General features: G+C 38.8%; 1 protein-coding gene across 2 annotated transcripts in view; it reads right to left on the bottom strand.

Moving 5' to 3' along the window:
- Positions 1 to 545: 545 nt before the first annotated feature.
- The window catches only part of ETNPPL (ethanolamine-phosphate phospho-lyase), a 28,874-nt gene continuing 17,695 nt past the window's right edge, over positions 546 to 11,724 (bottom strand). For both annotated transcript variants that reach the window (XM_007495817.3, XM_007495818.2), the window contains 6 exons: positions 10,930 to 11,155; positions 9,422 to 9,576; positions 8,063 to 8,152; positions 7,626 to 7,756; positions 3,499 to 3,530; positions 546 to 988 (listed from right to left, as the gene is read on the bottom strand). In XM_007495817.3, the coding sequence (XP_007495879.2) occupies positions 854 to 988; positions 3,499 to 3,530; positions 7,626 to 7,756; positions 8,063 to 8,152; positions 9,422 to 9,576; positions 10,930 to 11,155 (769 nt within the window). In that variant the 3' untranslated portion in view covers positions 546 to 853. The remainder of the gene's footprint in view (positions 989 to 3,498; positions 3,531 to 7,625; positions 7,757 to 8,062; positions 8,153 to 9,421; positions 9,577 to 10,929; positions 11,156 to 11,724) is intronic.

The following is an 11,724-nucleotide window of genomic DNA, read 5'->3' as shown; positions in this document are numbered from 1 at the left end:
TAACCTTACTGAGTCTGTTTTCTCATCTATAAAATGAAGATGTCAGATTAGCTGGCCTCTAAGGTTCCTTCCAGAGCTATATCTGTGATCCATAATAATGGTCTTCATTAATCTGCTCTCTAAAAGATATCTTTTTTTTTTTTTAATTTAAAAGCTATCTAACATGTATAACCCACTTGAACTGCTTGTTGGATTCGGGATTGTGGAGGAAAGGGAGGGGAAATCGTGAATCATGTAACCATGAAAAAATATTTTAAATAAAAAAAGGGGGGGAGGGAGTTATCTAGATTCTCAATTCTATCTTCCAGCCTCCCCCCACCCCAGGCTGAATATATTATCACCCCCTATTTAATGCTTAGCACTTGTTTATGGGGGGGAGGATACTTTTTTAATGGAAAATTGGGATGCGTGGTTTTATTGCAACTTGTAAACATACTTTTGCATATTAAATTAATCATAAGGCTAAATTTTATTTAGATCCCTTAAGCTCCAAATCCGAGAAGCTTTGTCTTCTACCATTACCCGTCCAAATGTAACAGCACACGTGGGACTTATTCCACATTTAATTTCCATATTTCAATTTCTCAAAGAGCAGAATAAATTAAGCCCTCGCATTCCCGAAGGTCAAGTAAGGATTTCCTAGAACAGGTGTTTCGATTAGCAGCTTGGTTTTGCTCATGACTTATTGATTAGGTTATTTACACATCCAAACAGAATGAAAAATCACTCTCGGCAACCCATCAGAAAGTACACAGGCAATTATGAACACCAGGAAAATCAAGAACAGTGCCCAGCACCTCCGCGCCTTCTCTTCCAATCTGGCGGTTCCATTTGTCGGCAGCCGCCCGCAGGCTCACGTCTTGATTCTTTTGCCTGGCCCGGCTCGTTTTTCTGCATACAGCCCGTTTCTCTTTCTGCTGGCATTTTCATCCGTCTGGCTGGTGCTGGCGCTGGCGCTGTCTGAGCTGACTTCGGCCTCATTAAGCTTCTACAACACAAGCCCAGGTGAATTCTGGTGAATCATTCAACGCTAAACACGTTTCTCCGGGTAGCTTTACTCAGTGAAACAGACAGAAATCAGATCCCTTCTCCCAAGTGCCTTCCTGACCTAACAGGAGCTCAGGCTGGGCTCACTGTTTCCCCTCCTTTTCACAGATATTTGATTTCAATTCAGGTGAAACAATGTATGCGGATGTATTTGCAATGCAGGCAAATAATGGGAATAGATTACAATGTATGTACAAATATGTGAAACAAATGAGAGTGATTTCTGGCAAACCCAATTATTTTTCTCCTTTTCACAAATCCCATTTGAGCCAAAGAGGTTATATCCCCAATACATTTATTAAGCTCTATTCATTTTATATTTATTTATTATATGTTATATGTATAATATAACATGTGTATATATATTTATATTATTTTGTTAAGCTCCAACAACGTGTCAGGAACTAGGCTAATTACAAGAATCTTACCGGACCACATTTTCAGAAATGGAGTTGTGTGGGTTTTGAGCAGGTCCCTTATTTAATGTTTCTGGACCTTGGTTTGTTAATCTGTAAGATGGGGATGCTGGATCAAGGGATCTTCCAGCCCTGTGAGCTCATGATCCTTAGCAATAATAAAACCAGCCCATTCTAGAGAAGATCCTTTCCTTTACAGAGCCCCTTTCCACGCCAGGCTTGCCAGCCAATATTTAAAGCATGAGCCAGGCTCGAAGGAGTGGAGAGACTTAGAAAAACAGTGCATCAGACATATTGGCTGTGCAGCCTGGGCAAGAGTTAAGCTCTTGGTGCTGCTCTAAAGCAGCTTTCTTAGATTCTAAGTTGAAGAGTAAGTCTTCCATAGAAAAAAAATAGATGACGTATGTTTGTACATATGTGGCAGCTTGGTCATCCTTTGTTTTAAAGAGGACCAATGACATCACTGGGAGGGGGAACTGGATTTCAGCCAGGCAGAGTGGCCCAAAGCCCCCAGGCTCACTTTCTCTTCAGTGGCAAGACCAAAGTCAGGACAGTTTGAAGGAGTTCTTTAATGGCCCCTACCCAGGCACAGCTTTGGGAGTCATAAGTGAGAGCCGGGTAAAAGGCAGACACCAAAAGGGAATGAGGTGTTCAGGGAGGTGTGAGGACTTGCCAAGTTCTTTTCAGGGCTGATGGGGATATAAGCTTCTCCAGAGCAGGGGTCATGTTTTTGACTTTCTTTGAATCCTCAACACTTAGCACAGTGCAGGGCACTTTGTAAGCACTTAATAATTGCTTTAAAAAAAATAAAAATAAAGGGGATAGACGGTGAGGTGCTTCAATGGATTGAGAGCCAGATGGGAAGTCCTGGGTTCAAACTGGCCTCAGACACTTCCCAGCTGTGTGACCCTGGGCAAGTCACTTAACCCACATTGCCCAGCCCTCACCACTCTTCTGCCTTGAAACCAATACCCAGTATTCATTCTAAGATAAAAGGTAAGGGATTTTTATTTTTATTTTTTAAACCTTTTTAACCCCCAACCCTCCCACCTTGTCTAGCCCTTAACACTCTTCTGCCTTAGAACCAACAGAGTATTGAGGCCAAGACAGAAGGTAAGAGTTTTTATTTTTATTTTTTTCAACCCCCATTGCCTAGTCTTTACTGCTCTTCTCCCTTGGAACGAGTACACAGTGTTGATTCTAAGACAAAAGATAAGTTTTTATTTGTATTTTTCAACCCCCATTGTCTAGCCCTTATTGCTCTTTCATCTTAGAACCAACACATAGTGTACTAAGAGGTGAGGAGTAAAGTCTAGAACACCAATTCCCTGCCCTCAAGGAGCTTAAGTTCTAGTGGGGGAGACAACATACAAAATAGGAAGGGAGCCCAGAGGGGAGATCTTGCTGCAATCTAAGTTGTCAAAGGCTCCCAGGTTTTTGCCTTTCTCTTGCCAAGGGTCTTGACTGGAAGCTGCATTTAAAGCACAATCTTCTAGTGGGAGAGCAGCAAACACAGGGACCAGCCACTATGATTGTTCACTTGGTTTGCAAGCTCAAGTTCTAGGTGGGCCGTCTGCTTTCATTCATATAAGGGTGAAATACGGGTATTTTGGATTCTCAGGATTGAGATTTTGCTGATGTAAAGGGAACTGTAGTGAGAGTCTCGGCTGGATATACTGGCACCTCAGTGCCAAGCCATGGACTTCCAGTGTCAAGGCCTTTCTGCAGAGGGATCCCCTTTTTGAAGGCCCTTTCTGTTAACATCCTGTAGGAGTCCTTTTCCCTAGAAAGAGGATACTGAAGAGCTCTTTCTATTTACTTCTCCTGGGTAGTTCAGCTTACGCTGTTCTTGCAAGGAGAGAAAGGGCATCACTCTCACTAGCTTTTGAATTTTTCAAATATTTTGCATGTGTCTACAAAGCTGCTGGCCTCTGAAGAGAAACTTGGTTTTTGCATCTCTCAAAAAGAGATCTTTTTTATCTCTCACCATTTACCACCCCCTTTTAGGAAAAAAAAAAGGAAAATTGATTCTTACTTCAGTCCTGGTTCCGGTGGCCTCTTCTAAAACTACATAATGAAAAACATAATAAATAGTGTCAGAAAACTGGTTACCAAACCTTTCCTGTTTTCTGCTGTGCCTAGAAAGAATTTGGCTCAGATGAAGAGTCTGTCTACCAAGGGAGAGCAATGTCCTGAATCTTTTTCCAATCAGTGATTTTGACTTTGGAGAATGTCCTTCTGAAAGGGTGAGGGAAAGAAGGCCTGATTGTTTCCTTTAGGAAACTTGAATAATTAAGGGGGAAATGCTTAACAGAGGAGCAGGGATTTAAATGTAGTTGAGATCCCTCTCACTCAAGCCAGTTCATCATGCCTTGTTCTTATTCTGCATCATCATCATTAATTTATTTATAGTTTTCCCCTGAGCCTGAAATAGATTCTACCACACTTCCACCTATAGAAATCCTTGCCTTGCTTCAAATCCCAATTTAGAGACTGTACCTTCCCTTGGTGTGAGTGGCTAGAGTGGCACAGTGGATAGAGTGTCGGACCTGGAGTCAGAAAGATTCATCTTCATGAGTTTAAATCTGGCTTTAGACACTCACTAGCAATGTGACCTTGGGCAAGTCACTTAATCCTGCTTGCTTCAGTTTCCTCATCTGGAAAATGAACTGGAAAAGGAAATGGCTAACTACTCCAGTATGTGTGCCAAGAAAACCCCAAATGGGGTAAGGAAGAGATAGAGACTACTGAATACGACTGAACAACATTTCCTCCCTGAAGCCTACCACCATTTCCCAGTCTTTCTCTCTCCTCAATCTCTTCAAAGCTCTTTGGATTTCCTTTTTTAAACTCCTCATGGTCTACCTTTTATCTTAGTTGTTTCCAAATCTTTCCCACTCAATCATTAAGTTGCAATTTCCATGAAACAGGAACAACATCTTATTTCATCTTTATATTCTCAGTTCCTAGGAAGTGCCTCAAAAGTAATGGGCATGCAATGCGGTTGAACTGTAATGCTAAAAGTATATGGCCAGATTATAAGAAATTCAGAGGACTGTTTTGCTGGGAAGGGTGACTGATTTTCATTACTTAATATATTTCTGATCATATACTTAACATGTTAACATTTTAACACCAGATTGTGACTATTGTGGATCAGTAGTTGAGCACTGGATCAGAGTTGAAATCTTCCCTTAGTATACTTTCTAGTTAGATATATGGCTCTAGGCAAATCTCTGTGCCTCAGTTGCCTTGTGTGTGAAATGAAGAGTTTGGACTTAGTTGCCTGAGCTTCCTTTCAGCTATAGATCTGTAATTCCTATCTAAGGATGTTCTTTGTTTTTCTTGTTGCTATGGTGATGTTTTCAGTTAAACTTCAGTGAAAAGGACACTACCATATTATTAAAATGATATTTTTGCATGATCTGCTGGTCTTAATCTGATAATAATAGCTAGCATTTATCTAACTCTTGCAAAGCACTTGCTATTATCTCATCTCATCCTCAATAACCCAAGGAGGTAGGTGCTATTGTTATCCCCATTTTTGTTGTTGTTCAGTTCTCAGTCCTGTCTGACTACTTTTGACTTCTTTTGGGGTTTTCTTGGTAAAGGTACCAGAATGGTTTTCCATTTCTGTCTCTAGCCACACTTTGCAGATGAGGAAACTGAGGCCAACAGAGCTAAGTAACTCACCCAGGGTCACTCAGCTAGTGTCTGAGGCCAGATATGAACTTAAAAAGATGAGTCTTCCAGACCCAGCACTCTATCTACTGTGCCATCTAGCTGCCCTTATTCTCCTTTTACAGATGAAATACCTGAGGCAAATACTGGTTAAATGACTTGCCAGGGTCACACAGCTGAAAAATTTCTGGAGTCATATTTGAACCCAGGACCTGGTGCTTTATCCATCCACTGAGATATATGTCTGTTCATTAGTCATTTCTCTCCTAAATATGCATTGTATAAAGTCTGTAGTTCATAGGATCACAGATTTAAAGTTGGAAGGAATTTTAGAGGTCAGAGAGGCCAACCCCTCATTTTATAGACAGAGAAACTGAGGCCTAGAGCTCCTGCTCATCTTCAATTGCCTAGCTCTTATCTCTCTTCTGTCCTGGAACTGATACTTAGAATGGATTCTAAGACAAAAGGTAAAGGTTTAAAAAAATACTGAATGGAAAAAATCATTTTGAAATATTTTTTTGAAATTTGAATTTTGAAAAATTGAAAATTATTTTGAAATAAAACTTGTAATCAGTGAAATGATTTTAATTGGGTTCATAAAATTCCAAGCACCCAAATTATTTGTGTCAAATGAGGATATGCATTTTATAGGATTAAGGCATATGACTATATAATAACTTTGTGCTAGGGATAGATATCTATGGGAGATAGAAGAACATAATGGATAGAGAGTTGGTCTCAGAATCAGGAAGAGCTGAGTTCATCCTCTGAGCCTGACACATACTAATTGTGTAATCTTGGGCAAATTATTTAAGCCCTTAATGCCCCCAGATGCAGAGCAGGAGCTGATGTTAAATCAGAAGATGGCTCTACTATGACATTTCTCTATATTAATAAAATCACAAGTTAAGTCCCCTTCCACCCCCCATAAAGGAACAGATGAATTTTAACAGCAAATTATTTTCTTGTCTCAGTGCAATCTTTGTTTTGGAGTGGGACTGCTTTCGATCAGATTTCTTTCCCTTCTCTTTTCTCCTTCTATTTCAAAATTTAAAGCTACAAAGGCCTTTCTTTCTTTGAAGGCTGTAAGAGAGTATATGAGCCAATCCCCAACTGGTAAATGGCCAAGGATTATGAACAGACAGTCTTTGGATGAAGAAATCAAAGCTATACATAGCCATGTGAAAAATTACTCTAAATCACTACTGTTTAAAAACAACCCTGAGATAGCATCTTGCAGCTATCAGATAGGTTAAAATGATAAAAGAGCTAAATGACAGATGATGGAAGGAAAGGGATATAGAAAAAAGGGCAACACCAATACGCTGTTGGTGGTACTGTGAACTGACTCAACCATTTTGTAGAGCAATCTGGAATTATGCCCAAAGAGTTATAAAACTGTGTAGAGCCTTTGACCCAGCAATACACCACTATTAGGTCTGTTTCCCAATGTGATCAGAGGAAAAAGGAAACAACCTATCTTTTCTAAAATATTCATAGCCATTCTCTCGGTTGTAGCAAAGAACTAGAAACTGATGGGATGTCCATCAGTTGGAAAATTGCTGATCAAATTGTGGCATATACTTATGTAGAATACTACTGCTTGAGAAGAAATGATGAACAGGTTAACTAAAAAAACAAACCAAAATGGAAAGACATATGAAATTATAAAGAGTCAAGCGAGCAGGAGCAAGAGAACATCACTTACAGCAACAGAAATATTGTCTGAGGAATAACTGAATGTTCACCTCCAGAAAAAGAACTGATAAATAAAAACGTGCATGACAATTTTATAAATACAAATAACCCTTCTACATATTGGGAGTTAGAGTGGTGGTGCTGGAAAATCCACTAACATGTTTTGTCCCTCTTTTTGTTCCAGAGAAGTCAATTTTTTGTTTCTTTTATGGGATGTTTACAGTGACTTATTGTAAAATCTGGGTTAAGTATTTGGCCATAAACTACATGTAGGTCAGTGTTAATATATCTCACATTTCTAGCTTTTGTGTGTTGTCTTGTGGCTTTCACATTTGTTTGTGGCTTCTGTAAAACTCCCCCAAAATTGCCACTGAATTTCAAAAGCTGATTTGTGATATATAGAGACTGTGATGGTGAGAGCTGAGATATGAAAGAGATGCCTGTATATAAATACACAAATGCACACATATACACATACGTACATGTATATATACATACACATATATTTGTCTGTGTGTGTTTGTGAGAAATGATGCCTTCTGTAGTGCAGGGAGATACCTGGGAACTTTCATGTAACAAATAAACTAAATAATTAATCAAATTATTGTAAAATATTTTTCTTTTACATATAATTATAAAATAATTAATGTGAATATAAAATATAAATAAAATTACTATAAATAAAATAAAAATTGATTAATTTTAGAAGAGCTTGATAGTTCGTGGAAAGATTAAATCAGAGGAAAATAAAAAAGGAAAAGATCGGAGAGTTGCAAGACTAACCTGTTAGAATTTTATCCAGCTGTTCCACCATGAATTTAGCATCTTCCTTTGTGAAGCACATTGGCGGTTTTAATTTGAGAACATTCCTGTGGGGCCCATCAGCACTAAGAAGTATCCTCTGTTCTTTCATCCTAGAAAGGGACAAATGCATACAGGTGTAAATAAATGTCCAAGGTTCACAAGAATAATGCAAAAATGCAACGAGTCCCTCAAGGAGGATCGGGGCCATGTGTCTATCAGATATACATGAACACCTCCCCATCCCTTTTTTGGGGTCCCTCACCCTCACAAACCCACCTATGTAACAGATGACTAAAGGCCCTTTTCCTGAATGGAAGAGGGGGCAAAGACCAGAATTCTCGAGATCGATGTGACATGACTGGATTGACAAATCACTGACCTGCCAAACTAGACCCAGAAACCAAAACCAAATTTACTTATAGATGATGTGTTGTGCTTCAGCGGTAGCAGGGGTTCTCTTCTGGTGGTCTTTCACTAAGTCAATTCCAATAAAAAGGCCGATGCCCCTAGGAAAGATGGAGGATAAACTGACTTCCACTCTCTTGGGAGAGAATGTCTCATTTTCTCAAAAAAGAAGCATGCTTTTGTTTAACCTTCAGGGAGTGTCAATGAAGCAGGCTATTGATGTTCAGTGTCTAACCATTGCCAATTCAGCTCATTTAAGGTACTCAAACCACTGTCCGAATCAACTAATTGTTTTAGAAATAAGAATTTCTTTAAAAATAAGATTTTGTTCCTACTTTGCTAATAAATGAAAAAGTCTTTATCTCTTGTCCAAGTCTTTTGACCTGTTCAAGGGGACACTCAGAGGTTATGTGACTTGCCTAGGGTCACACAGCCAGTAAATATCCAAGAAGAAACTTGAACTTAAGATCTTCTTGATTCCAAGGTCAGTTTTCTATTCACAATGTCATATTATCTCTCAAAAGATAATAATTTCAACTTTCTTTAGCTTCTTAGGGCAATGGCTAAAATAATAGCTAGCATTTATTTAAAGCTTTAAAGTTTACAAAGTATTTTACATATATTATCTCATTTTGTTCTCTCAGCAATTGGCAGTTATATGCTACTATTAGCCTTATTTTACAGATGAAGAAACTGAGGAACAGAGAGGCTAAATTACTTACCCAAGGTCATACAACTAGTAAGTGACCAAGGCTGGATTTAAAGACTCCAGACTTGGAATTCTATCAACTGCTCCATCTAGCTGCTTAATTTACAAAAGCTTATACTTGTGAAAAGGACACATTCTCATTTAATTTTGCTTCTGGTTTATAACACCACCATGAGAGATTAGCAAAAACAACACCAGAGATACAAAAATAAAAATAGTCTTCCATTCTTTTTTTTCCTCTTTAAACCCTTTCTAAGTATCGATAGGCAACTAGAGTTTAGTGACTTGCCCAGAGTCACACAGCTAGGAAGTATCTGAGGCCAGATTTGAACCTGGGGTTTCTTTTCTGTAGACCTAGCTCTCAATCTGCTGAGCCACCTAGCCTACCCACTTCTATATCTTTTTACTACATTATAGTAGAGAGAAGAGACATACTCAAAGAAAATGGCGCTCTCTCCATTGTTCTACCTAGCTGCCTCAATGGGCTTATACTCTAACGGAGGGGTAAATGAGCAAATATAGGTTTGAAAAACATACCTATAAGATATATCATGTAAAATGGAGAGAAAACCCATTTATTTTTAGACCTTTTGAGTACCAAGTTAGGAACAAAATATTGTCCTACAACTATCTATCCATGACTCCTCTTAGATAAACGTACCTGATATCTCCTATCAATGAGTGTTTTGCTTTTTGCTTATTCAGTAACTCGATTAAGTAATTTCCAACCCGTGTCGCATTTCCTCGGAGATCTTCCTTTTCAATTACATCCAGGACGGCCAAGCCAATAGCACAGGACACGGGATTTCCTCCATACTGAGCACAAAGACGGAAGACAAAACCCAGCAGTCAAATGAGTGGTCTCCCTTTATCCACCAGGAATGTAGCCAAAATTCTTCAGCTCAGCAGCAAGTAAAGTTTGAAATGGAAAGGGCATTTTTGACTTACCATCCAAGCTTTTGTAAATCAGTATCTAGGACAAACACTGGTTGTCACAGATTAGTGTAAATATTATCTTTTAAGTCTTGTTCGCTAACGGACTATTGTCATTTCAGGCAAAGGCAACGGCTCCACTTAAAATGGGCTCTTCTGGCCCCTCTCCAATAGTGTTATGAGATTTGAATTTCACTACATTCAAATCTAACTTTGAGCTATACGAAATTCTTTTATGTTATGTTTTACAAGCACCAACTTTTCAAGCCTTCAAGTTAAAAGTGGTCAGAGATAAATTTCCAAAGCAGCAAATCTCTCCCAGGACAAAAGTTCAGCAACTGTTATGGCAGAAGCCTTACATCTTTGGGTTATTTTTTTTTAATGGTGCCTTGTAATCTTAAAGCTTTAAAGATGACTGAATTTTTGTGTGATACAAAACACATGCAGGGATTGTGTCATCCACAAGAGAAATGCAGCTATGTCTATTGCTCACCAAGACAATTATTTATTAGTATGTGAAAACATGACAAAATAGTTTATTTTTAAAGTAAGATTTGGGAAATAGTGCTGGTAGAGTTGGGACACATGATGGCTAACTTACTCTCATCCAAGTTTGGCTAGAATCTGGGGCATAGCTCTTTTGTTTTTTCTTCTGTCTCGGTCTCAAAATTCTTCCCCTATACTATTTCTGTGTCTCTACTACTGTCTATCCTTTCCTGTGAGAAATGGACATTCTTTCTATATCTGCTTGATGAAGGCCCTTTTCCAGATTTTTTTTTTAAAACTAGCATTTTTCTTGGGGCTCTCCTTTACACTTATCTGTCTCTTCGTGTCTCCACTAAATGCCTCTTTTGGGGATGTGAAGGGTAGAGAGGAGGTAAATTATTTCCAATGTATTCAATTATGAGCTCCTAAAGAGCAGCTACTCTGTATCCTATTTTGCCTTTGGACCCTCAGGATCTAGAACTTTCTCATATTAGCCATTAGGATCCTAGGCAGAGAACTGAAAAAGGACCTACTTTGAGGCCATTTAGTCCAATCTCCCTCACTTACAAATGATGTAACTGAGGCCCAGAAAGAAAGTGCCTTCACTCTAAATCACTGAGGCAATAAATACATGTTGAATTGAAGTAAGAAAACTAGTTGATAAAATTGCACATTTTACCGTGTTTGAAGAAAACAAAGGAGTGCATATTGCTCTTCTCTTTTAGAAAAATGTCTGGAAAGAAAATTTACCGTGTTAAAATACTCCATTCCGGAAGCACTAAAGGCTTCTGCAATTTCTTGAGTTGTCACAACACAAGACAGTGGATGTCCATTGCCCATTGGTTTACCCATGGTGACAATATCTGGCACAAAGTCTTCACCATACATTTGGAAGCTCCAAAAATGTTCTCCAATTCGACCAAAACCAACTTGAACTTCGTCAACTATAAGTACACCCCCTGCTTTGTGGACATATCTGCAAAGTAAAGGAATGTGAGGAAAAACAAAAAAAGCTGAGACTTTTGAGATCCCATACCATAAAGGCACCCATGGTTATCAAAAAAGGGATTAACCTTTCACTTTATTTCCCTTCGTGAAGTTCTTTAGTGTATATGTGATATGTATCTTCTGTCATGGCATGAGGAATATGGAAATATGTATTGCATGAAAGCACTGGTATAACCAATAACAAACGATTTATAGCCTTGGGGAGGGGAGGAGAAAAACTAAATCACAAAATTTCAGAAGACAATTGTAAACAATTATTTCAGGGGCAGCTGGGTAGCTCAGTAGATTTAGAGCCAGGCCTAGAAATGGGAGGTCCTGGGTTCAAATTTGGCCTTAGATACTTCCTAGCTGTGTGAACCTGGGCAAATCACTTGGCCCCTGTTGGCTAGTCATTACTGTTCTTCTTTTTAAAAATTAATTATTAATTAATGATTTGAGAATATTTTTCCATGATTCCAGGATTCAGGATTTTTCCCACCCCTCTTCCCTCCCTCCTCCTGGAGCTGACAAGCAATTCCATTGAGTTATACATGTTTC

This window comes from Monodelphis domestica, chromosome 6 (assembly GCF_027887165.1).
Source record: "Monodelphis domestica isolate mMonDom1 chromosome 6, mMonDom1.pri, whole genome shotgun sequence".
Lineage (NCBI taxonomy): Eukaryota > Metazoa > Chordata > Mammalia > Didelphimorphia > Didelphidae > Monodelphis > Monodelphis domestica.
Note: the sequence above shows the minus strand (reverse complement) of the source record. Positions and strands in the feature narration are given on the sequence as shown.